The 27,661-nt window shown below is 40.8% G+C and overlaps 2 protein-coding genes across 7 annotated transcripts in view; one reads left to right on the forward strand and one right to left on the reverse strand.

Annotated features, from left to right (window-relative positions):
• The window catches only part of foxp2 (forkhead box P2), a 139,819-nt gene that overhangs the window by 10,941 nt on the left and 101,217 nt on the right, over positions 1-27,661 (forward strand). For 3 of the 5 annotated variants that reach the window (XM_049566429.1, XM_049566432.1, XM_049566433.1), the window contains exons 1-3: positions 14,668-15,050; positions 24,841-24,907; positions 25,610-25,675. The gene's annotated coding sequence lies outside the window, so the exon portion shown is untranslated. Of the gene's footprint in view, positions 1-14,667; positions 15,051-16,282; positions 16,355-24,840; positions 24,908-25,609; positions 25,676-27,661 lie in introns of those variants that run through there. The other 2 variants (XM_049566431.1, XM_049566430.1) reach the window with 2 other exon arrangements.
• ppp1r3aa (protein phosphatase 1, regulatory subunit 3Aa) lies at positions 891-9,338 on the reverse strand. Of its 2 annotated transcripts, none has more exons than XM_049566428.1 (4): positions 8,467-9,338; positions 6,969-7,027; positions 6,785-6,870; positions 891-4,957 (listed from the first exon to the last, which is right to left on the reverse strand). In XM_049566428.1, the coding sequence occupies exons 1-4, from the start codon at positions 9,246-9,248 to the stop codon at positions 1,775-1,777; spliced, it is 4,110 nt and encodes a 1,369-aa protein (XP_049422385.1). In that variant the 5' UTR covers positions 9,249-9,338; the 3' UTR covers positions 891-1,774. The 2 variants fall into 2 exon arrangements, with proteins under 2 accessions (XP_049422385.1, XP_049422384.1); XM_049566427.1 differs by having other exon boundaries at positions 6,785-6,876.

The following is a 27,661-nucleotide window of genomic DNA, read 5'->3' on the forward strand; positions in this document are numbered from 1 at the left end:
AATAGCGTACAAATGTAAACTATCCTTGGTTTGCAGCAGTGTACAATGCCAACATTTTTTTTTTTTGGCAATTGGGTTGCAACTTCACATTGGCACTTGGTGACATTTATATTCAGTAAAATTCACAATGACAAAACAGCTAAGAATTCAGTGTGTATTGTTTTGCAGAAAGCAATCATTATTGTAACTGATGTATAAGGTTAGGTACAGAACAAGTTGTTCATAGACTTAGGCAGAAGTTCTAAAAAGACAATAATGACCTTTTGCATTTTTTTCCAGAGACCTACTAAGTGCTTCAAAAACAAGTAAATGAAAAAATGATAAGATGGCAAAGGCAAAAACTAAAAAAGAAAATGCATAATACACCTTATTAATGTATGTCTAATACAGTATAAGTAAGCAGTTTAATAAATGGAATCTAAAAATAGCTGAAATTAGATAGTAAAAAACAGAATCTAGAATAACAAACCTAAGGATAGCAAACAGAACATGGGTTATTATGGGTACGAAATTGGGTACAAATAGATCTAGGATACTCTTTGTACCCATCGTATTTTTGGTGTGAAGGCAGTTATTTCTTGTTGAATACCATACAATATACAACTTGTTTTCTAACTTTCCCTGCTGTTGTTATTGCTCATTCAGCCCATAACCAACAAAAATGTTGGCATTGTATATTACTGCAAACCATGAATATGTTACATTTGTACTTCTTATCCACTACGTAATAACGTACAGTGTTACATATCACATATATGGTTTGCAAAAATGTACAATTCCAACCTTTCTCCTGGCGATTTGGTTATTTCATGAGTGTGGCCAAAATTTGATAAAATATAAAAAATGGAATCTAAAAAAGTGCAACATTAATCAACATTTTTTACAAGCAGTTTAGGCTGTAAAAGAACAAAAAAGTTGTTTCTTTCTGAATTTCTTTTATTGAAGAACAGCAAGGAAATAGAAATGTCAAATCTCCAATGCCCCTCTATTGCAGACATCCTTTGTCTACAAGAATCAAAGTCATACTTTGTTCCATTTGGTGTATTGTAAAGTGATATTGGGCCCATAAAACACTGCAAATATACACACATCATACACATAACTGTTTACACTACATCAGCAATAACAACATTCAACAACAGGTGAATTTTTCTATAAATTTCATTGTTTAGTGTTCCAATTAAATTCAAGGTTATTGGAAAAGATACATCTGATTTATGAAGAAAGACCAAATCTCTCCTGATTTACTAATACAGTGGTTCCCAATTTGGAGTATAGGACCATCACAAGAGGTTGAAAGAAAAATTTAAAGAGCCACGGGGCATAATGGGAGAGGAATTAAGTTTAAAAATACCTTTCTACTGCATCAAATTATGTTTATTTTTTCATCCTTACATCTAAATATTTTAAATGAAGCAAGTAAACCCCCCAAAAAATCTCTCTTTGATTGAAATGGTCATACATAGCTCGCCAACATTTGCCCAAGAGGTCACAAGCCAAAAAAAAGTTGGCCACCACTGCAATAAACTCACTTAGAGTTAGAAAAGAAACAACCAAACATGAAAACACACAATCAAACACACAGTGCTGTGTGTAGCATTTGGGGTTTTTTGCACCATTTTTGTAGCTTCCAGTCATCTCCACAATGGTCTGACCAGTCTGAATAAACAGTACGAAGATATTGAAGGCATTACGTTTAATTTAAGAGTGATGATGTTTAAAAATGCTACACACAGCAGTTTTTAACACCCATCCTTCTCTCTTAACTCTCAAGCTATCCCTCCATCCCTTTGTCCGTCGTCACTCGATGTTGTTTCCACTTATAAAACCACCAGCTCAATGAAAATACGTAGAGCGCAAATGCTGGGAAATCATACAGGAAAACAATGAAAAAGAATCCAGCAACTAAGACGATGCAGATTAGAAGTCTGGTGATGTGACTGAGGAGGTATAACACAGTCCACCATACAACTCTATCGGACTCTTTTAATTTGTCAGAGGAGGAACTTGGATGCTTGTGGGATGGGTGGGCTGATTGATTAAAACCCTCCCCGTGGGCGACACGGTCTTCTATTTGTCTACCTGTCTCCTGACGGGAGACTGATCTTTCTTTTATTTGAGTGCCCTGATCCTTTGGAGAGCTTTGGACTGATTCAGTCAATGACTGCCTACTCTGAGCAGCTAAAATGTGGGTGAGATCTTGACTTAGATGAGCACTTGAATTAAAATCTGCCTGTGTTTCTGACAGAGACAGGGTTTGTTCTGCTGTGGTGAGTGAGTGACCTCTTTCTTGTGGGGAGTATCCCTTGCCCTTAGTGGCTAAGGTTTGCTCTAGGCCTTCACAAAGACTTAAATTAGGATCTGTTGGTAGTTCTGTCAAGGAAAATACACCTGAATCAAAAGCATCATCGCAGTCTTTCTCAAAAAGAACGTGGCAGTCTTGTGTAATATCAGGTACATCTCCTAGCTTGCCCATTCCAATATCTGTGTCTCTATTAAAGGCCTGTTCTTGCCGACCAAATACCTCTTCCCAAATCCCCCTGACCAAATCTTCCCCAAATCTTTCTATGAACATCTCCTCCAATCCCGACTCTATCACTTCAAGTGCTGCAGTATTTTCTGCTGTAATGGGTTCTTTTGTTCCCTCTGACAATTTTTTATATTCAACACCTGGAGAGCTCTCAACTTCTGCTGACAACTCTCGTTCTTTCAATTCAGTTGGTGCGTTCTTCCTCTCCCCCTGAGGGTTCTCCACATTACCCCTCAACTCCCCCAGCACTTCTATTTCCAGCTTTCCAATACTCACCCTCTCATCTTTGTCTCTCTGACTCATATCTTGCTCTGTTCTTTCTAATGTCTCAGGTTGGTGTTGAAGTACTGTTGGAGTGTCTTTCTTTGCAACATTCTTGTTCGCCGTATCTTCCGGACCCATTTCATGCCCTCTGTCCCCTTTCTGACCCTTAATATCATCCTGTGAATGACTCCATCTCATTTCTACCACCTCCACTGGGTTTGGGTTGAGTATACGTGTTGGAAAAGGCCTGAATGTATCATGGGCTACTGTCACTTCCTCTTGTTGTTCAGTTATTCCATCACTCCTTGTGCTCTTTCCTTCCTCTTCCTGGTTTGAGACTACGCCACTTTTACCTGATTTTAGTACATTTTCCTGAATTTGTGTTGAGTCCTCCTCTTTCTGAATACACATCTCTTCCACTGTTTGGTTTGGCCTTGACTCTTTATTATGTACTTCTGAAGTTGTTGATGTGTTTCCCCTCTGCCACAATGAATTAAGGTGCAAAGCCTTGTCATTATGTTCCTCATTTAATACCTGGATAATTCTTGATTCTGCACCAATTAGTCTCTTTGTATCTTCGCTTTCTGAACAATAGGAAAGTTCCACCTCTGTCTTTTTGAACGCTTCCAAGTCTTTATTTGATGCAGCATCTTCACTCTCTGATTCATCCAATGTGTATTCACTTGCCAGTATTTGGCTTTGCTTGAGATTTTCCTCACACATTTGGCTTGGATTGGATTCATCTGCATGTGACTGTGCAGGTCTTATTTCATTTTCATTGCTCTCATTCTCCTGTAATGGATTTTCACTGTTTTGGCTCAGCCTGAATTCCTCTTGTTGCTTTTCATCTGCATACCTCTGGGAGATTTCACACTCTTCAGTTTTCTGTGGCCTAAATATCTCATCTGTAGATATTTTATTTTCCATGGAGTTATTCACGATCCCTTCCTCCACTCCTTGTCTGTATGTGGAAAAGACAAACCTCTCCCCATCCTTTGTCCCCTGCCTGATTGTCCCCCTAAATGCCAGTGTGTCATCCGTCGCATTGTGTGCAGTACCTGTAACCTCCCCTTCCCTGCTGGAAGAAAGACCCTCATCCAGCCTTGCTCCCTGTGAGATCCTATCAACGGCGGTGGCATTCTGAGACTCTGGCATTGCTGTCATGTCTGTTGTCTCCGACTCCCCTGAGCTTGTTACTAAGTCTGCTGTGTGTGCTGTGAAGGGCTCATCTCTTCCTATTCCTTCTGCTCTTTCTGTTATTCCTTCTTTTTCTTGCTCCCAGATCGCATGCTCATGACACTCAGTTGATCTGTCAACAGAGCCCTCGGACACAGGCGCTGCCCCCTTGAGGCAGAATTCCTGCGGAGTGTCTGTTACGGAGTTTGTCTGTGACCTTTGGGATGCATCTTGTGTCGCTGTGTTGTCATCTCTCCGGCTGCTGACACATGCCTCTGCTGGCTGGTGGTCGTCAGTGTTAAAGGCAACATTAGCCAATGATATTTCGCGCGTATCTGACAGCTGCTGACATACAGCTGAGGTGTGTGCATGGAAGGTGGTGGGTGTATCCGAGCCCACCTGAATTTCATGCTCTTGACTGCTGGCTACATATTGGGCACTGGGTTCTTTATCATTTGAGGGAGACACCGAGGCTGCTGTCTGCAGCCATTCTGACTCTGGAACAGCAGAATGGTCCGTACAGCTCGGCCCATTAAGAAATGCCTGCCATACATCGCACACAGAGGTTTCTTTATCAGCAGTATCATCTGTACCGTTGAGAAACGTCTCCCACGTATCACTGACAGGAGGTGTATCTTCTATATTTTCCTCTGACGCTTTTGACAAGGTCATTTTAGCCCTCTCAGTCCACATGTCATCCATGTCAGATGCCACCCACTGATTGGCTTTGTCATTATTCCAGTCCAGTGTAAGCAGAGGAATCTGGTGGTAGGTGAGCACCTGTGGAGTCTCGCTACATTGTTTCTTTTGCCGTTTAAAGAGAGAGCCAGCAGAGTCCCCCCATGTAGTCGGCGAAGGCTGAGAAACCTTTTGGCCATTGGCTGAGTCATGTGAATAAGCCTGTGGTACTTGCTGCCTGCTTTGGGAGAGGTAGTCTTGCACACGTGCCAAACGTGCTGCTCTGTTCCTGCTTTTTATGCTATCCACCTGTCAAAAAGGCCAGAGGTCAAAGGTCAAACCAAGTGTTAATGCATGAGCTACTTGAACTATAGCCAGAATCTACCAGCTCTGTTAGTCTCTAAGGTCATCAGCTACAAAAGTGAACACAATGGTTCACTCACTGAGTACTCCTTGATGTGTAACATTACAGTGATGGTGCAATACATTGCAATACTGCTGCAGCCTCAGCGCACAAGCCTATTTTTGTTTACATCATCAACTTGACTGCACCTTTACAAGCATGTTGCATTTATTATTAATAGTTTGCACATTTCAGACGTGCGCTCAAGTGTCAGGTAAGCTGACTTTCCATATCCTTCTGGGGCCCACTGAGCGCTGTGCAGTATGACATACATATTTAGCTATGGAGATAGATTTGTGTCAGTATCATTTGTGTGAACAGATTATAACCATAGTTACTGCACATATTATATTTTTGGATTATTTTTACAATATGACTTAAGTTACTGTGATATTTATTAATGGGTACATTATTTATATTGAAATAGTAATAGATTCATTTTCATGTGCAGTGTTTAAGTGGAGTCATTGTGTTCCCTTGGTTATGAGCTAATCGGTTCCTACCTGCCCTTGTTTTGCGGGGACAGATATGAGTGATTAACAAGAGAGAGTGAGTGCCTTGTGCTTAACAGTGAAAAGAAGTTGCTGTGATTTGGAATGTGTTAGCACTGTTTTGCAGTGTTGGTAAAAAGTAAACAAAGAGAAAGAAACAAATTTTGTAGCCCGCTTATTACCTACAGCCTGGAAGAACTGGGGAACACTATCAAGAGATCAACAATCTGTGTGTAGGCGTGTTATCTGTAAATATAAAAGATCTTCCACAAATTAGAAAAAAAAGTTTTGGGAACTCAAAAGTAATTTGCAAAAATAAAATGAATCTGCAAATGCCCAAATTCCACAAATACAAAAAAAAGAATACATTGAATTAATTACCAAAAAAATAAATCAGGAAATGTCTTTCTAACATTTACAATTTTCAAATAAGTATTTGTGAATCCAGTTTTTTGTTTAAGATTTGCATTTTACACACACATACACAGTTTTAAGACAAACTTTCCACCAGTCCAAACGAAAATCCTCTTGTATCACTCAAACTTTTTGAGATAGCATGATCACCTGTTAATGACATCATTTCCGCATTGGCATTTTTTATATAAGAAGATATTCACAAATGCTTTTTATTAATTTGTAAACGTATTTAATGAATTCACAGATACATATATATATATATATATATATATATATATATATATATATATATATATATATGTATCTGTGAATTCATTAAATAGTGTATATAGTGTATATATATATATATATATATACACACTGTATATATATATTTATATTATCTTACACATTTAAACATGGATTGTTGATGTCGTTGTTGTTCTATTAACAGACTTTTATCAGAGACCCTTTTCTGGTTTCAATTTCCGTCGAACAGTCTTTTATTTCCTCTGTTTTTATACAGGAAATTGTTGTTTTATCATCTTTTAAAACCTGTCTGTTTTATTTTGCTGCCTTGTAAAGCACAAGTGCTTTATTAATTAAGATTATCATAATATTCTTATTATGTCTTCATGCAAATGATATTAAAACAAGTCTTTCTCCATATTTGGCTCAGCTATCGTATCTCTGCAGCAAAAACAAACATACTTTCTCACTTTATATTATCAGATTGTTTTTTTTGTAGCGAGCAGTGTTTACTTCTGGGTGATGCTGGTGTTTCAGTTTTTCCCCCCAGACTCCAACAAGAGTCTGTCCTTCTACAAGATGATAAATGAACCTCACCAAAGGTTTCTGTTCTTCACGGTACAGTAGTGATTGTACATCTGTGCTGTCCTTTCTGTTTGCCTCCTCCGCTTTAGGTGCAGCCTCTGCTCCTGCCAAAAAAAGATTGTTTTTACGTTTACACACACACTTAATGCATGTACATGTATGCAAACACACACACAAAAACATTAAGTATACACACCTGCAGCAACTGTTGATGTGTCGCTGGTCTCTTTGGTCTTTCCCTCTAAACCTCCCCTCCTATGGTTCAAAATGAATAGAAATACCATAAATAAGCTCACAGATATGTTTTACAGCGATCAAATCATTTCCTGTTTCAGTGTTTCTTCCTCAGCTTTACACATTCTGTTATATTTTAGGGATTTGATTCAACAGTTATTTTACAAAATGTTGCAAATATTCCAACAGGGGCTGGAGAGAAACTTAATTTTCCTCTGTTAGGTAGATAAAAAAGAGTGGTGATAGGTGGGAATGTCAAACCATTCCAGCTTTTCAAATTATGAGAGCCACCTCACTGGCACCCTCTTTCCATTAACCACCATGTCTCAAGGCTTAGTTTTATTGGGTCCCCTTTATCTATACGACATCTACAAGTCATGCTAATAACTAAAGTTTAGTGGAATGGTACATTAAAGAGGGGGGTCAGAGCTTTCACCCTGTCTGTGTATTTTATTAGACAGCCTCAATACATTGTAGTCTGTTGTTTTCCTTCGTGTTACCTGTACTGACCATGCAATGATTATGATACACACATGGGTGGATTGTAAAACAATGGGCCCCTGGGCACACAGCTCCTACACAGGAGCAAGACATACAGACTTTGCGGTGGTTTTTCACCTATTGTTTTTAGTTATTTTGTGTCTTTTTGCTGTTCCTTCGCATCTCTTTGTGGTCTTTTGTGTCTCTTTGTCGTCATTTTGAGTCTCTTCCCGGTACGTGTTAATTTGAGCAACATTTTGCAGGTGAAGGCCAGTGTGGCCCCTGGCAATCGGGGCCCTGGGCCTGTGTCCAGTAGGCCCGTTCAGTAATCCATCCATGAATACACAGTAAGAGGTGTACACAACATAGCTGTCATGCAGACAGCTTATACCTGTGCCAGCAGCCGTTGAAAATGAGAAAATTTAAATGTTGTGATGCATTTGTCTGCTGTATTATCACACTTCCATAACTTTTATAGTGCAGCAAGTAAGACCACAACATGGGTACATACATAATACATACAAAGGACATACTGTTTCTGAAGCAGGGACGAGTTTGTGTCAAAGAGGGTAAACAAGTATATCTGGCTTCCTTATCCAGGGTGAGACGTCATGGAAACCTTGACAGGCACCTGGCCTTACATGGGCAATATGTGTCCTGCAGTCCATTACTGAAAAGTTACATAACAGCTTACTGTAAACATAAAATCGCCCGGCTAGCCTCCACCAAATGAGAAGAGCAGCGCTGTTTAAATAGACTCTCACACTGTGTCAAATTTCCTACCGCAGTACCGAAAGTTAGTCAGGACCTTTTCTTGTTTGTGGTTGATTTGTGCCAGTACAAGTTTGCAGGGGATGGATTCATAATAACCTTCATTTTATTTGAATATTGATTACTGTGTGATGTATTGTCACGAGGGCGATGTGACTTCCTTCAGCAGAGACGTGTTTAAAAAAAGATTCAGCATTAGATTCTCTCACCTGTTAGCTCTAAGACAGCTCCTCTTGCTCTTGTAGCTGCTACTCTCCTCTTGCACTTGAGGCCCCTGCTCCTTTGTATTTACTTTCTGGTGGCAGAACAGCACATAGTTCATTTCCTTGTTGTTAGCCCAAAAAGTGCCCACTGACGTCTCGTAACGGAGACAGATCTCCACTCTGGTCCCCTCTCTCTCAAAAGGAGGCACCAGAGTATACTTAAAGGTAAACCTGTCTGTTTTCCTATCGCTGGAACCAGGCACGTACTCCGCCATAAGGTCAAAGTAGCTCCTCCAGCGATCCAGGGTGATCCGGGCATAAACAGACTTGCTGTAGCAGAGGTTGACCACCCTGATGATGCCACGGAGTGTGGTGGTCCCCGGCAGGAGTTCGATGCTTTCCAGCTCAACCATCTGTTCTTGTAGCCTCTGGTCCAGCTCCTCTGGGGACGAGGGGACTGTAAACAGACAGGACATGTAGTACTCCTCCAAGGGATGGGTTGCCTCGTTCTCAGGGGGCTGGCTGACTTCTGGGTCCGTCACTTCAACATTGTCAAACTCCTTAACCGACACCAAGTTGAGGCCAAATGCATCGGCGAATGACACCCTCCTCCAGGGCATGACCGGTGGGGGCTCTGCTTCCTCCTCCTCGTCTGTTTCCTCGTCTGTGGTGGAAACTGTGGGAGACGAGGCCTCCATTCCTCCCTCTTCCTGCTCCCCATTTTCTTCACCTCCCTCCTCTAAAACCGCCCTGTCCTCCTCCAAGGGCTGGATGTACAGACCCTCCATAATGTGCAGCGGTCTGAGAGGCGGCTGTCTGCCTGTCCTGCTGTCCGTCTGGCTCGGAGGGTGGCACAGACCCGAGTGCCCCTAGCCTGGCTGCAGTGATACTGTAGAGGGGAGAGCAGGGAGAGGACGTGACTTGACAGATGGAGTTTGGTTACAGCTGAACATCGTGAGTCTGAGCCAGCCCTATAAATAGGACACATATAACTAGACCACAGCAGGGCCGGTTATCCTCTCAGTTATCCTCGCACAATATGTTTGCTAGTTACAAAATAAATAAAGGAAAAGAACTTTATAAAAGTATAGCTAGTGTACAAACATGTCCATGTTTAAAATATATCGACTGGGTGTCTATATTTTGCTCCTTCTAATGTCAAGATAATCCAAAATCTGTACTAACAATCTGTATATTAACTTTACTTTACTTCTTGTGGCATTATGATAAACAAAATAACAATATGGCTGTGATGGGCATGTTGATAGTGCTGAGTGTAATGACACAGTGTTCTCTTGTCAGGTGATATCAGAGACCGTCATGTACCCATCATGAATCATTTTAATAACGTGATCTAATCTGTCTGTGTAAATACACAGCTGGACAGCTTTATGCCAGATGGGGGTGGTGCTTGTTTCAGGCCTTGCAGGAACGGAAACTGACTACAACTTGAATATTCACTGGCTTGAACAATATTTTATTTGCTTTAGCTGGATGTTAACAAATGCAATAGATCCTCCACTGTGTTCTAGATTGAAATATCTCAACAACTATTGATTCCCTTTCGATTTTGTACAGACTTTGATGTATGTATGAGTTGTAGTGACTTTTGTGATCCCTTACTTTTCATCTGGCACCATCATCGGTTCAGAAATTGAATTGTTTAGAAATTTGGTATATGATTGAAATAAAAAACTGCATAGCTACTTACATTTCCATCATCAGCAGCTCTACTTTGTGATCAGACAGTGTTAGCATGCTAACATGCTCAGCTAAGATGCTGAACATGGTAAATATCAGCATGGCGTCATTCACATCGTTAGCATGCCAATATTAGCATTTAGCTCAAGTTACTGCTGCGCCTAAGTTCAGTCTTTACAGAGATGCAAGTTACTCTACCTACTGTACAGTATATTCAGTTACACACATGAAAGCTGCTGTTAAATATTGGCTGTCTTTATGTGAGCAACTCCTCAGTTTTTGATTTGACAATGTTAAATATGAATAACACTGTTTGGTAGGATTTGCATAATTTTGTGCAGCAGGATGCTGCAGAAAGTAGAACCACAGCAGAAGGGCTACAGTTTAAAGGGATAGAATGTTGGATATATTGGCTGTAGAGATGTCTGCCTTCTCTCCAATATTATGGAACTAGATGGCACTCAGCAGGAATGTCTCTTTCCAGAAATCATGACCTGGTTACTCAAGATAATCCACAGACCTTGTTGGGGTCAGTTTCATGTGGGAACTATTTTCTTTCCACTGGACTACACCCACCAACTGTATCACCACACAGAAGGAAGTGTGCATCTACTGCTAGCTCACTTAGCACCACTGAGCTAGCTAACATTACAGATCACCTGGGGAGAACACCAATAATATTTACATCTCATGCTGTTACAAGCATGAGCCTCTTGTCCATGAGTAGATGCACAGTTCCTCCTTCGGGGGCGGCCATACAATTGGCAGGTGTACTTTGGTCGAAAGAAAATACTTCCTACGTGAAACTGCTCACAACAAGATCTGTCGATTATCTTGAGTAACTGGGTCATGATTCTTGAAAAGACACGTTGAGTTTTTCAAGTAATCATTTTTTGCGCTTTGAGCACCACAAGCTGAGTGACATCTAGTTCCATTTTACTGGAGAGAAGGCAGACATCTCTACGGCTGATATCTCACACTACAACAATCTAAATTGATAAATAGCAATACAGGTAAGAGGAAAAATATGTATTTTTGATTTGGGGTGTGAACTGTCCCTTTCAGAATGTTTGTTTGCAGGTATTTAAGTGTTCCCAGGACAATCTCACCCGACCTGCTGAAGGAGAAATGCTCAGGAGCGGCTTCTGACCTCTGACCTCTCCATGTGCAGCATGCGCAGAAAAAAAAAAGATAATTCCCCCTGTAATTCCCCCTAATGTCTCAAATTGTATTAGTGCTGATACTGAGCTTGAAAGGCCTCTGTGTTAACGGAGTATTGGCACCTGCATTGACTATCTACAGATCCTTGTATCATTTCCACTGAAGGCAGCCTTCATTCTTTGGGTTCACCGCATCTTGGAACAGACTGAAGTATATTCTGTTCTTTGCAGGGAATTGAGATTGTGTGTGTGTGTGTGTGTGTGTGTGTGTGTGTGTGTGCTACAGTCTGAGATAGGAAGTTCAACTAATCCTCAATATGCAATGTAACTATACCCCAAAATCCAGTATATCTTGTAAATAGACATTACTGCAGGTTATACAATCCTTCACAGGTAGGTGAGTGGGTTTGTGTTCTCAAAGGCCTCTTTGTTCTAAGGTTTGGAGCCAAAGAGGTTCTCTTTTTACTTTTAATTGCAGTTTTGGTCTTTAAATAGCAGAGGCAGGACCAAGTCATCGTTTTGCAAGTCTGAAATCTTGACAGTCAAGTCCCAAGTCAGAGCAGGTAAGTCCTGAGTCAAATCCCGAGTCTCAGATAAAGTCCTTAACTTTGAGTTTTGCATACGAAACAGGTCACAATGTGCTCTTCATGAAATTTAATGTGATTTTAACAACAGGGTAATACAATATTAAATTTACAAAACTCATGAATGCTTTTTAAAATTTAAATTTATTTGTTAAAACAAGTGTGACTGAACATTGTACTTTCACAGCACACAGCACTATTAACTCGTACCACACAGAATGAATGTGTGTGTTTCTGTCCTGTCTTGTTGTATCTGACTCATCTTATATTGGGAAAAAAATTGACTTGAAGGAAGATATCAAGTATGTTCACATCAAAAGGTTCAAGTCCAAGTGACGTCACGAGTCAAAGTCCAAGTTGTGTTGCAAGTCTGTTGTGATTCTGTCAAGTTTCGTCTGAAGTCATCAAATTTCAGAGTTCACACCTCGGTTAAAAAGTATCACAGATTCACATTTGCAATTGTAAAAGCAGACACATAAAGACAAGTGTTGAAAATACTAGATATCAACAGTTAATAGAAGAATTTTAACATTCTCTTTGGAAGGAAAACAGATGGAATATGTTATTTTGTGGACCCTTTAGATTTACTAACAGAACACCTTGTATGTCTCTTGTATATCAGTAGATGGCACTATGTGATCAGAGTAAAATCCATGTCAGATTAGCCCCACACCTCAGCCCAAATGAATTTGCATTTTCAGTTTGCACTTCTTTTGTGATAATGACTTCCGAGCGCACAGATGGTGTTAGAGAAATATCATTCAGTATAAAGGGAAAGGGGAATTAAGGAAACTTCCCAAGTGTTATTTACAGTCCATTGTCTGATGTGTTACTTTGGACAGACTGTTACTGGAGTTGGCCAGTAGGTGGCAGCATACCACCACAATTCCTTTAGACTTGTTTTCCCTTCCCATCCTCATTATTTCCCAGATGCTGTTTCTTCTTACTTTTTAATTTCTTATTTTATTTTTTTAAAACAGTAATTACAATTTGTAACCCAAACGAAAACATAAAAATCCAATAGAGTAAATTATGCATGCTATCATAAGCTTGTCCCATATTTTCTACTAGAACAATACATGTTTTTATGATATGAAATAGAAATTTCACAATTTTCTTTCTCCAAAGCTCAGGCCAGTTTTAGAATTTTTTTTTGGGTGTACTGTGTGGCAACGGTGCAGCATATTCTGCATCACCCCACCAATGTGTGTAAATAGCATCACTAATAGGGAAGGATTTCCCTATAATATTAATATGAACATTAATAACTAATATGGAGATGTCGAGTATTTTATGTTTTTAGTCAATAAAAAAATCTATGTTTTATTGACGTATTTTAAATCCACACTGCCATGCGGTGTAAGAAACACCGGCTTCAATCTGTGCATCTATCATTTTTAAGAAAAGAAAGCAAATGTAAGTGTCTTATTCATACACAAATAACAGTTCCCACAATTGCTCATTCATAATATACATACCACGAAGCACAACATTTCTTAGACTTTTAAAAACGTGCCCACCACCCTTTCTTTCTTTCTTTCTTTCTTTCTTTCTTTCTTTTTCTTTTTTTTTCCCAGCTGATAATAATCTGGTCATTCATTTCTTGATCGTGAACGTCTCAGCGGTTTGGAAAAAAAAAAACCAAGACGAGACAGTATAAAGCAAAGCCTTTTAACTTGTGCTCTATGTGTGACTGGCTCCGGATCTGCTATTAAATGAATAAATAAGCTTAAATAGCTTGTGAAGGTGTGACACACTGGGTAAGAGAAATTCCTTCAGTCAAACAGTGCATCTAGGTATATCTGATTTTTGTCATAGCATGATTTATAATAAGTTATAGTTAGTCTAAACTTAAGTTAACATCTTTACTATAAAAACATAATTGCGTTTAATTGAAATAAAAATGATAAGTTGTGAGATATTGACCGGTATTGATCACCCATCATTTTACTGTATGCACACTCCTCCAGACAAATATTAAGATAGATATTTTCTCTGCGAGGTGTTTAATAAGGTGTATAAAATGTATTTAAAAATTAAATCTGATTTAAAATGTGTGAGAAAGTGATGCTGAACGTGCAGCTGACAACCTGACTTTAAAGCTGCTTTAGTGTTTCCTTTCCTGGTTTTCACAATCAGACATATTTTATCTTAATTTTGCATCGATAATTTCTCTTGATTCATGTTCACAATATTAATTAGTATATGTCTTTTATGCAGAATTCTAAGCGTTTTAATAGAAAAGTATGTGAGTGTCGTAGTGTATGGCACATCCTATATGAATATGTTAAAGATAAAAGGAAAGTAATAATGTTTGATGTCGGTCACTGAGAAGGAAACCACAGGAAAAAAAAGTGGAAGTCTTTGTTGAAATATTGCAGGAATATTTATTGATTTCTTTTTTTAAATGAAGTCTCCATTTGTCTTTGCAATATCTCCCCTCACAAGTCAGTCATATACACGCGCACTTATCTTTTGGTCGGAAGGACCGTCCCGTTACCGGAGGGTTACCGGCTCACTCCCCAACAACACCGAAAGACTACCGTGGAAGCTTCCTAACACACCACGCGCAACCCTCCGACACTCACAGAGCAATGGCAGCCCGTGAAACGTTTGAAAAAGGGGAAACAAACTTTTCAAAATGACTTTTTTGTTTACATAGCAGGTGGCCCCTGACGTCACACGGGGTCGCAGTACGCCCAAAAATAACAACACACCTCCGCGCACAAGCAAGTGCCTCCCCTGGGGGGGTTTCTAGTCCCAAATATACTTGCTTGCTGGGATACTGCTTGATGTGTGTGTTTGAATCGTAACGAAAAAAACAAGCCGCGTTCTTCCTCGCATTTGCGCGTCATTCAAACAGGACTCAGTGTACTGCTTTCCCCCTCTGTTGCATTAGTAATAACAGCGGCGTTGACGGGAGACAGCAGGAGAGAGTGTGTGTGTCTCCGACAGCGGTGCCCAGCGGAGGAATATTGAGCTTTTTTATTTACTCTGCAGCTTGTTGTTCATTTTCTCTGCGTTATGGTGAACTTGGACAGTCACGTGTGAAGATCTCTGCAAACACAGAGGACGACGGCTTCTCACCTGGCGTGTCCCCTTTGACTTTACCGCGAGGAAAAATATACCTGCCGCTTTTTTTGTGGTAAGTTTTTTCCACCCTTGCCCAAGAGCCTGTTTCTCTCCGCACTCTTTGACTTTTTTTGTGTGTGTGTGTGTGTGTGTGTGAGAATTAGGGAAGTGGACCGCCGGCCACAAGTTTGCCCCGGTGCTATCTGGCGCTTTGCAACTTGGCTTGCGACGTTGTTATTTACACGTCGCGCGTGGACTTCCTGTGCTTTTTTAATTAGCGAGCAGCTGTGAACATATTTCACCTAGCATTGGAGTTTTCATGTTGGACCTTCGGGCAGCTCTGTCCAGGCTTTGGCTGCCCTGAACGCTCAACGCTGACTTTTGAAAAGCCGACTTATTGTTTCCTATTTAACCTTTAATTCATCTTATTAATGCGGCTTACAAATTATAGCCTATAAGCGAGTTTTATTCACCACTAACTTTCACATGACATATCTAAAAATTAATTTTACAGCTTAATTTTGTCAGAAATGTGCTGAATTCGGTCATATTATTGCTCTGTTGGATTTCAATCTGATCTAAAGGCGCCTTTAACAACACATTATGTCAGATTATAGCTACAATAATGTCACTGAGAGCTATTTATGCTGTATTTATTGGTTGTTTATAATTGTATTAATTACTAAAATGCAAGTAAACAGTGGAATAATTATGTGTAATACAACTTGCAATATGTACATTATGCTAAATTTATATATATTTCTTATTTTAAATTCCTTTGCTGTTGTAGCCATGGCATTTTCATCTCTCACACACAGGGGTTGCATATTTTAAAAGTATTTTTTTAATATCATGTTTTTAAAATAGCATTGTCACACTGTTTTAAGCTGGAACCTTCACACCCAAAAAATGCAATTAGATTTAAAGCACAGGCTATTTTTATAATTATCAATGCTTCATCTGCATGATCAAAATCTACGATTATCAGCAGTCACCTTACCGTGCTTGCTCGCTCCATTTTTATATCCCATCTTTTTTCGTTGTCCAGAAAGCATCAGGGATGCTGGTGGCATATCAGAAATCATCATGACTGATTTTAACAAATTAGGCAAAAGCTTCTAAAAGCATCTGCTGACTTCCTTTCTATTTCACTCAGTGTCTTGCCACTGTTCTCTTGCAATCACTGTGGCCCCCAAAAAATCAATAGATGTAACTTTTTTTTTTTTTTTTTTGGTGAAGAAAGGCTAACAAGGTAGTGGGGGAGCTGCTGAACTCTTCGGGCCTGTCCTCTGATCAGCTTTCACCCCTGGATTAGCTGGATCGACCCTCCTTGTTGGAGCCGCAGGGTGCACAGGTGTTCCCTCCTCAGTTATGCAGGTGTGGGCCAGTTCCCCCCTCACTCAGCAGCTCTCACTCTTCAAAGGGCCAGGCGGCAATAAATGCCCCTTGTGAAATATGTCATCGACAGTGCACAATCAGCTCCTTTGTTGTGGTGCCCCTGTAATCATTTCTTAAAGCATTTTTTTTAAAGCAGTGCATGCTCTGGTGTTTACTTGTTGTCAGGGGTAGTGTGTGCGGTAAGTAAGGTCAGATGATTTTTGTAAAACACAATGCGTTTGTTCCCCCCCAAGGCAGTGGGAGAGATGGAGAGAGACTTGCCATTAGTCTCCCTCCAACACTGACCGTTGTTAGGAGCAGTGCACTTATTACCTCGACTCTCCCCACTCTGCGTCCGTTTTTTGATTGCTGCATTTATCATCGGGCGGTCGTGCTCTACATTATGGTAATAGGAAAATGAATGTCCTCCACAGGATTAATGTGTATACCCTGTCATACGTTTCAATCATTTATCAATATTAAGATTCAGCTTTCAGCTCAATGAACACTGGTTGATGCACGATTGTATCTCAGATATGGAAATTGTTGCTTCCATCCAAGCTGAAGTAGAGAACGCTTTGCAATTTATTTTTAATTTCCAAGAGAAAACTTTGTGTGCATTTGCTGTGAACGCAGAAAACTGCTCGCGCTGACAATACGTGCAAAAATGGGAATCACAGCCGAACTCCGGAGAGTGGATTTTTCTGCACATATCACATCAATTCTGTTTTGAGTCAGAGTACTTCTTAGGCAATGAAACACTTGCTCACTTTTGGATTAGCTTTTGAATTGCACCATCACCCATCCCCCAACACCTCCGTAATGAAACAGACTGCTCGCTCAACCCTTGAGGTGTTGCTGCATTTGGGGGGGAAAATGGGTAAGAAAATCGAGGGAGTGGTGCACCAGCTTCACTTTTCTAAACATCTCACTGAGCTCATCCACGTAACCTGCACACTGTGTTTTCACATGCAGCTAACTCGGCCCTGTTACTAAGCTTAAAGGCAATTAAATGGCAAATGTTCAGGTTTTATCCCAGTTAACTTCATAGAAATGTTTCCATGACAACCTCCATGCAAGTTAAAGCAACCAGAAGTGATCAAGTCCTTTTTTTCTCCTCCCCTCCTCCCTCTCACTTTGCCCCCTCCTCTCCTCTGGAAGAATGGAATTTGTGTTGACAGTTTTGGCCTTTAATGGCACTTTTGTGCCGCGCAAAAGTATTTGTTTACGGGGATCATATACTGCAAGCTGTCAGCTTCGGAAAGATTGACTTCTTAAGATAAAAGAGTGCATTACATGCTTAAGAGGCCACCCTTTTGCACTGTAATTATCCACATCACAGTAATGATGTTTTGTGTGCCACAGTTACTAAGAGTCTTGAGACAGCTCAGACTTTTTTAGTTACGCTCTGGGTCACTTCTTAAGCCCGACTCGACTCTGTTGTGAGGGAGAACCGTTGTGACTCTTTGGCCGGAGAAAGCAGTGCAGGGTGGGGTCAGGGGATGAGGATTAGAAGGGAGATTGCAGGCTGCCCACACAAGGCTACGTTAAGAGCTATCTGAGGAAAGCCAGTGGACTTACTTTTTTTTTCACACCGGCCATTTGTTTCATCTCAGTTCACAGCCCTGTGCAGAATTTGTTGAATGTATTTTTATGGATTTCCTGTTTTCTTGGCCAAAGTTTAAAAAGACTATGCAGTTGCATTAGATCAAAACAATCAAGTGTCAAAATATCTCGCAAAGATTGTTTTGCAAATATTATATCTTGCGTCATTAAACCTCCCTCCAAGGCTCGTAAAGCCACAAACAAAATGACATAGCTCTCACAAGTTAGAAAGTGTAGCTCTTGGCTGGCGTGTAAAACCTCGCAGTGTGTCAGATTCTAAAATGGAAAGGGACATGCATGTTAAATTCTAAAACAAACTTTCAGTTTGCTTGCACAACATTTCTTTAAAGCTGTGTAAGACAATTTATGCCTTTTCATAGAGTTCACCTCCTGGCACCACAGTCTTGATGGTGACCTTGTAGTTTAATAGTCTCCCGTCGAGCTGACACTCAGAGCTGCCAAAAGCTTGGACTGCAACACTAACTGACTTGTCGGTCTGCTTATCCAATAAACTATCATTTGAATCGCAGTCCACCAGCAGCAGCTACACACATTGCTTGCTCCGATTTCTCTCTTTTCCCCTGTTCGTTGTTGAGTTAACAATTGCATGTTTACTTGCTGGTCAGTGTGGTGTGAAGGCATGGCAGCTTTTATTCAAGTCACGGTCAGATGGACAGTGTCCTGGTGTGAAAAAATGTGTTGGTTTTGGGGTCTTGCCCTGAATTAAAGATAGAGGGTCACTCATGGTAAAAGGCAAGGTCACTGTTGCTCAGACCGCGTTCAGCCATCAGCCTGTCACTTGTAAACAGTCAGACTCTCATGTGAGACAGCACTGTAGGCTAACAGTGGGAGCTATCCGCCATTTTTTGTCTTTATTAAGGTGTCTTTCAGTGATGACAACTGTCTTTGGTTATTAGTTGTGTGATGGATACTGTATCCTGCACATTTGGCAATTAAGGAAAGTGACCAAAAAAAGGAAGTTACACTTGTTTTGATCAATTTATAATGATCTAAAAAATTGATTTGTTTTTAATGTATGCGTGACAATGATAACAGAGCTTTAGCTGTAGACTGTTTCTGACCAGGATACAGATACATCAATACCTAACAGTTACCAAGGATTCCTTCCAAGGATCCTTCCTCTTTACCCAGAGAGACACACAAGGAGAGAGAAGGGAAAACAATGTTTATTTCAAACATGTTGTGAGAGGGGGAAAAAAACATGGGGGGGATTCGTGACAGTAACAGTTTTTGACAGGCACATTAGGCTGCAGAAAGAGCATCCAGCTCGGGGCTGAGGGCATATGGTGCTGCCTTCTGCCGGCGTAGCTCTAGACCAAGTTACAACACTCGCGCAGGGTCACGACTGTCTCAGGTTTGTTCCTTCTGTCTCACTCATCTAAATAAAAACAGGAGGGAAAAAACGGAAGCGGGGGGTTGGGTGGCGGCGGCGGCAGTGTTGAGTGGGTTCGGCGGGGCAGGGGGTGTCATATAGTAGCTGTGTCTTTCAGTAAAGGACAAAAGGAATGTTTCCAGTCGAGCCCTTTGGGCCAGGACATAATTTGGTCAAAATGTGCAGGAGAGACATTTGACATTTTCAGAGATGCATCACTGTTAGTTTGGGGTTGTTTCACAGCAACACACTCGCCACCACAATGTCTGTTTCTGGCATGGCAAATCTAAATTTGCATAAAACATAATAGCAGTTATCTGGTTACAAGCAAGTATAGTGTTGTGATTTTATCTCCTTTCACCATCTGAACACCCAGCTTGCGCTCTTGGATGGCAACCCCTAATCCTACTCTAAACAATGACCTTGTTTTCACCACATTGGCTCTGTTGGGTTTTTTACTCTGTAATGTGGAGAGGATGGACTTGGATAATGTGTAGGATGACGCAGGGCTCTGGTCTGAAGACAGCGGATCGGTGGGAGGGTAATTACAGGCTACTGTGCAGCTCTCCGGATTTTCCCCGGATCACAGCGATAGGCCTCCGAGCTCAGCCTCCATCGCTACTCTCCGAGAATGAAATAAAATGGCCACAACATATGGAGGCAGCAAAACAATGGTTTATTTTTATGATATTTGATGAGTGGTTTTTAATTTATATTGTCACTTCTGGCAAGCAGCAGGGCAGATGGTGCAGACTTGAGTGCCCATTAGAGCCTAAATACCTCCAGGCAGCTGTTGGTCATAAACTTTTTTCTTTTTTTTTTTTTTTGTTTTTTCATGCATGTTTTTTTCTATTCATTTTCTCTCTTTAACACGGTTTGGGTCAAGAGGAGTCAAACCTGTTACAACACCTGTTTCTGCATATGCAAATCTGTTGTTTTGTCATTTCATTAGGCAAGGCAAAAAGACAAGGGTCCCTTGTGGTTGCAAATGCGACTGGCACCGGGCCCAGTTGGCATGCTGCACAGCAGAAAGATGCTCGAGGCGGGGTGAGGGGAGGGACGAGAAGTTGGGTTTCTGTAGTAAAGTGAGTCAGGCATTGGATGCCGTCACACTACAGCTCAGTCTGGACGGGTTCCCAAAGTTTGGAGTCAAAGTTGTCTTGGAATTAAAGAGGGGGCCCATTATCTGTCTTTATCTTCTCTGTAAAGAGGAGCTGTAAGTGAATGACGAAGGACATGCCCAGTAGCCAAGAAGTGGCGCACGCGTGCCTGGCACACGCAAAACACCTCCTTCCACCCTCTCCCCCTGCCTGCCCCCTCGGTGTCCTCTTCTCTACCCCTCCTCCTCATCCACCTCCCATCCTCATCCCTTCATCATCTGGCGCTCTCCTGCAGCGCTCGCCTCTTAACCACATGTGCCAGCGCCGGGCCTGCTCTTGCTCCGGGGCTAATTGTTCGCTGGTAAACTGCATGCTTGTTGGTGGGGGTCTCCCCTTCATCCAGGCACACTGCTACAAAGCAGGATGGTGGCGGTGATGATGGCGGTGTGTGTGCTGGGGGGGTGGGTGGAGGGGGGTACAGATCATGATCTCTCCATGCAGTTTATTTTCGCTGTATAAGTCTGAAGATTGTCGGTTGTAATCCGGCCTGTGCTCTGAATGCAACAAATACACCATGAAATTAAAGGTTATTGCAAGAGCGTAATGCAAAAGCTCTGTTTGAGATTAGCAAAGCTGTTTGCAGACCTGGGGAGAATGAGGAGGGAGGAGAGGACAGCAGAGTGTGCTTTTCTTTCCTGTTTTTGACAGTCGGTCCAAGAATCCCCCTCTGGGAACTGGACTGGTTTGTCATTTTTTAAAAAAAAACAGAATTTATTGATATTCTTTGATTTGCCTGCAGTCCAGCTGTGTCAAAATCCTTAAGGACACTGCATCTACTTTTTTTGCTGTTTGATTTTCTGTTCTCGTGGTTCAGTATAACTGACCTGTAGAGTCCTGTCTAATCCATGGTCACTCGTTCTAATCTAGTGCTATTGTAGTCTTTTCATTAGCGCCTTCCTCAGCCCGGACCAAAGAGCTGGATGGATGGATGGATGGAAAGACCTAGGACTAGTCCGGTGCTGAGTTAATCTCATCTGATAACTGAGGCCTTCCTCTGCCTCCCTCTCCTGTCTCTCCTTTCTTCTCTCCCCCTCTCCATCTTCCTCCTCCCTTTCCCAACCATGGATTGGTGGGTCTGATTTGTAGTTCTGCTCCTCTCTCACCACGCAGACGGCATTAAAGCCAGGCCCCACAAGCCCCCTCTGATATGGGAGAGTTCATTAGAGATGTGCCTTTGATGGGCAGCCTTTTCATGTGACTACCGGTTTTTCAAATACCTTGATGTAGAAGCTTAAGAAGGCATTGTGCAGTAAGCCCTCCTTTTGATGCGACTTATTTAGATCTGCATAGTAAATCAGGGGGGAGTAAATAACCAGCCAACAGATGGAAGCAAGGAGATAAGGCACCAGCGAACAATCGCATTTGTATTTTGTTATGATGTTGACAGCAGCTAAAATTCACTAATCTAGAGCCACTGATCTGCATTTCAAAGAAATCTCATTTAGCAGCGGGGAGGATAAAGTTCCTCTCATTGTGTCTATTTTATTGCATTCTTCACTAATTTATCTGCCCACAGATTTAACGTGCAGGGCTCGGTGGTAGGAGCCGGCGTCCGCGCATTGCATAGGGGGTCTTAAATACTGTGAAAGCGGTTACGTCTAGACTGTGAGCTGAGGGTAATTACACGTCTGACCATGAATAGAATGAGTTTGAAGACTCATCTTTCTTCGGGCGGGCCTGAATTGCTCGACTAACACTGATAAGGAGCATTTGGTCCCCACAGAAATATTGCCAGTGACTTTCCATAATGCCCCCCCTCCTTTTCCAACACCAAGGATGGTATTTACTTTTAAGATAAAGTTATTGTGTACAGTAATCTGACTTGTTAGCATAATGTCCTCTTTCATCGCAGGACCCTCCTTTTTCTGCAGTGTGGAAGTATTTGTGGTCCGGGTCTTAAATAGTTTATCTTGACTTAGTGCACGAGCGCTTTATGTAAATATCAGCCTATAGCATTATTAGGCCTTCATGAATACTTGAATGCATTTGCCATATTTATAAGTTGATAGAATTTACCAGTGGTTTTGTATTTGGCATAAAGATATGTGTGGTATTTGTAAATCCCCACGAATTGGAGGTCATACAGACTAATAGCATTCCTAATGCTTTTCCAGTGAATAAAATATGACATCTGCACAGCCCAGAGGTGTTGTGATATTGAAGTCCGCTAAGCAGCAAATAATTTGAAGTAAAGGGGCATTAACTTAGAATGATGTTTTATATCTAAATTATATTTACTATCTGTTTTCTTTGGTTGGCAGCTTTAGTCATCCCATGTAGCTTGGCTTTTTGTAAAATCTCATAGTATTTTTCAGACATTTGTTCATGCCATTACTTTATATACATAGAACTGTATTTCTCAGTTGTTTGGTGTGTAGTAATAAGGCTTTGTAATGGACTAGACCAGATATTGTCTTAGATTTTGGCTATCGTAATATCGTGTTTCCTGGTTTTAAAGGCTGCATTACAGTAACATGTTGTAATTTTCGGAACTAACAGTATTAGACTATTCTACCTGTTCTATTAAGCCTGTTTCCCACTGGACAAAAAACTCACTAACACCCACGAACATCTGGCTTTTGAAATTAATAGGAAAAGTTACAATCTGCATTTACTCACGAGCCAAACAACACTGCAGTAGTCACGAGTAATTAGCAGTTCTAGGTCCGATTGGCTATGATTGGCAGTGATGGAAATACGACGATAGACGGGGTAATATTAGCCCCTTTGCTGGTGTGATGCAATGATGGGGCTGCAAAATACTGTCCATCTCCATCTAATCAGTGCACGAGCATCATTCAAAATTTAGTTTTAAAGAGAAACTGAATAACAACACCGTATCTTCCATCCGTATGCGATATATTTTGATACTGCAAGCAAGGTGATTAAATGTGATTTTAAAATCTAATTTTAGCCAAACTGTCGCGATATAAACAACACACATGTATAAAATCAGAGCAAAGAAAACTTTTCTTCTTTAATGAAATTAGAACAGTGGAATCTGTATTTGTATTTGTGTGTATTGATAATGTATTATGTCAGAATGGAAGAGTCAAATGGCTGAAGATAGATTACAGCACTGCTATCTGGCAGTCAGGGGTTAGAAATACTGCCATGAATTTTTGTGTGTAAACTATTTATTAACAATTGAGAATCGGTACAGTGTATCGATATTTTCTTACATTCCTATGTAGACGTACAAAATGAAAATTAATCATATGATTTTGTGTGATTCTAAACTCGTCAAACCTTTTCATGTCTGTTTCCCAAACAAACAGTGTATTAGTTTGTGCCCACCCCTGCCTCAAACTCTCTCACCCCATTCTGAGTAAATGTTGCACAGCAATCTGTGCAACATTTTCCACAAACTCAAAACAGTGAAAAATTATAGCAGTTGGCATGTTTTGTTTTCAGCTGTGCTCTTTGAGCTGAGGGCTTTTTGTACAGTTCAGAGAGCACATTCCTTGGGATTCAGCAGTCGTTGGTTGCCTGTAGGGGTCATTGGAATTCTGGGAGAATAAAGGGGAAGGAGAAAAAAAAGTCTCGGAGAGGAATATCCAGGCCGTTTTGTGCCCCCTTGTGCCCCCTTGTGCCCCCAGCTGCAGAAATGTGCCCCCACAATGCTCTTAAACGAGGGGAATTATTATTATTTTTGCCTAATGCTCTAAATGTGGCGTATGTGCAGTAAAAACGTCCAAAGCAATCTGTAGCTGCAGCTGTGGTATTGTACACTCTTGCTGCAGTTTGTGTGATTAACACAAAAAATCATCAATACTAATGGCCTCTAAATTATACCGGTGCCATAGCATGTGTACTTAGACGCAGACAGCTGAATGGACCTACATGAGAAATCAATCGTGTCAGTTTAATAGTGTGATTTACTTGGCGCTGAGAGCTTGAGCCTTCCAGGCACTGCACCTTTTAACTTGAGAGAGAGTGAGGAGTGTGTGTGTGTGTGTGTGTGTGTGTGTGTGTGTGTGTGTGTGTGTGGGTGGGTGGGTAATGGGGTGGGGGTGTGGGACTGTAGCTTTTACTGTACTGTACGTTGCCTGTTTGTGCATGCACTCACACACACACACACACACACACACACACTCTCTCTCTCTCTCATGCTTCACAGCAAAATCCAGGTGCACTTTGTTGTTCCAAAGTTTATTGCTTTCACCTACAAACCGCACAGACAATAGTTATGCAAGACACAATCTAGCCCACACATGTCCACGCCGGCTCTGAACGTACCTAGGAAATGTGAAAAAAAAAAAAAAAAAAATCAGCATTTCATGAATAGATTTGGGCTAATTGTACACTTTCTGTTTTGTTTTATTCAGATAGCCGACATCGCTGGACTCCTTCCACTCCTGTGACGGACAACAACAGCAAGTTCTCTCCCATAGGGTGAGTTTTTGAACATGGTCCCTTCATGTCCATCTGTCAAAGAAAGCCTTAACCTTGAGGAAGATTACAGTAGCATTAACAGTGTCTTTTCAAGGATCAGTGTTAAAATTAACAGTAACCTACAGTGTATTCTCAAGATCATTCTTCTTTCCAACTAAAACTCTTTTAAGGGATGTCTTTTTTTGATTGAATAAAATGATAAACTAATTTAGTTTTTTAGTGTCTCTTTGGTTGTGATGTTATAGTATTGTTAGCTCTGCTGTGTTGGGCTGATTGTAGTGGCTAGTGGAGGTCAAGGGGGGCCCATTCCCCACTCAAATGTAACAAATCTTCATCTTGTCCACCTTGATAGAATTCCCCCTCCACTGGGCAACCTTTCAGTTGTGCCTGTTTGGTTTTCACACCCCAGGGATTTTCAATCTACTCTAGCTTAGAAGTTATGATATGCGTTACGGCTGACAAATGTGGGCAAGCTTACACATCAGGGGGTTTCTTTTTATTTACTTTGTTGATGTCTTGATTGAGATTTGTAGCTGAACAGAACAGAATAAAGTGAACAGGGTTATATTAGCACGAAACCTGGCGTGAGTGTACCTGGTATGTATTACTCCATACTCGCTTTACAGAAAGTTAAAGACAGAGCTGCAACTTTGTTCATTGTATTGCTCATATTTTCAGTCCAAACATTTATTTTCTTTTTAGGATGAAATATGTACACTCTGCGCCCGTAGAAAAAAGCAAACGACGCACACTGTAAAGTCCAAAGTGGTAAGTGAAAGCAGTTTTTATTGTCCTTGCATGCCTGGTGATGTGTTTGTTTTTCCCAGATAGATGTGTCCACTGTAATGAGTCACATCAGTCATAACTGTTTGTGAGCTTTGGCTTCAGAGTAACACAATCCTGGGTACTGAAATGACAAAACAGCCGAGCCAGGTATGAGGAAAGTATACCTGTTAGTACATGGACCAAACTTCTCGCATCATTTAGAACCAATAACATTAAAATGTCATCAGTCAAAAAGTTGTCTGGATGTGGGAGATTCATTTACATCTCCAGAGGTAACTGATTTCAGATACCAAGATAAATATTTGTGTGCATTTCTCAAGCACAGTATTGTCTGAGCTGAATATTAAAGGGACAGTTCACCCCAAAATTAGTACATTTCTAAATCTCTTACCTGCAGTGCTATCTAACAATCTAGATTGTTTTGGTGTAAGTTGCTGAGTGTTGGAGATATCAGCCATAGAGATGTCTGCCTTCTCTCTGATGTAATGGAACTAGATAGCACTCGGTTTGTGGTGCTCAAAGCGCCAAAAAAATACAAAATCTCAGAGGCAATGTCTCTTTCCAGAAATCATGACGCAGTTAGTCAAGATAATCCACAGACCTTGTTGTGAGAAGTTTCATGTAGTAGCTATTTTCTCTTTACTGAACTACACCTACCAACCATATCACAGCGCAGAAGGACGAGTGCATCTACTGCCAGCTTGACTAGCACCACTAAGCTAGCTAATGTTACAGGTCAGCCCAGGAGGACGGCAATACAGTTTACATCTCATGCTGTCACAAACATGAGTAGATGCACACTTCCTTCTGTGCAGTGATACGGTTGGTGGGTATATGTTGGTTAAAAAAAAAAAAAGAAAAAAAAAAAGAAAATAGTTCCTACATGAAACTGTTTACAACAAGGTCTGTGGATATCTTTACTCTACTATCCTTACCTAGTCATGATTTCTTGAAAGAGCAATTGCTGCTCAGTTTTTCAAATGTATCTTTTGGTGCTTTGAGCGCGGCAAGCTGAGTGCCATCTAATTACATTATATTGGAGAGAAGGCTGATTATCTCCAACATTTGGCAACTAACACCATAACTGATTTTTTGGATGAACTGTCCCTTTAAATAATACTCACTTAAAAGTGAAATATATAGATGATATCAAGTTTTATTGTGAATCAGTCAATAACTAAAGTCTGACTCTTTGACCCTGCGTCTTTGGAGTTCTGCAAAACTTTGACATGATCAGAAATAGCTCCTTTTTCCAAGCTAATGATACAAGATGGTGTTTGTCACCAGATCAGCCCACAAATGAGTGTGAGGAATCTCAGATCACGTAACTGCAATGACTAATTGTATCTCCATCATGACTAATGTGGCCATTCTATTGATTAGATCTCTGGCATATATTAATGCATCCATGTTGCACTAGTACACACACACATTTCACTTTCACTTTCACGTAGTGATGGCATGAAGAAACACAATAAAACTTTTAATTTTGTTGGTTTGGAAGTAAACAGGGCAGTGTAGAATCAGGTTATAGGTCAAAAGAGTGGTATGTGAATGTTTAAGTGGAATGATTTGCTATAGGTATGTAGCAAATATGTAATCATTATGATATAAATCATTTAGAGGTATACTATGCAGGAATTTTTGGTACTGATTGTAAACACAGCGTTCAAACTTGGCCCCTCCTCCCTACATGCATGTGCACCAGAAGCCACTATTGTACGAACGTTTGATTTGATGTAATGGAAGAGCCGATACTCTACCAATCGCTGGCACCTACCTGTCCAACAGAAAACAGGCCAACTCTGTGTCGCTCTTCATCTTCATCATCTCCTTCAGTACTTGCCAACAAAACTGAAAGTTAACCCCAGATTTACTCAAGTTTTAGAGCAAGCTTTGTCCACTTGGTGTTTTGCCTCTCTATATACATATTCATATTTATACAGTATTTTTGTGTCCAGGGTTTTC

The sequence above is a fragment of the Epinephelus fuscoguttatus genome, linkage group LG22 (assembly GCF_011397635.1).
Source record: "Epinephelus fuscoguttatus linkage group LG22, E.fuscoguttatus.final_Chr_v1".
Lineage (NCBI taxonomy): Eukaryota > Metazoa > Chordata > Actinopteri > Perciformes > Serranidae > Epinephelus > Epinephelus fuscoguttatus.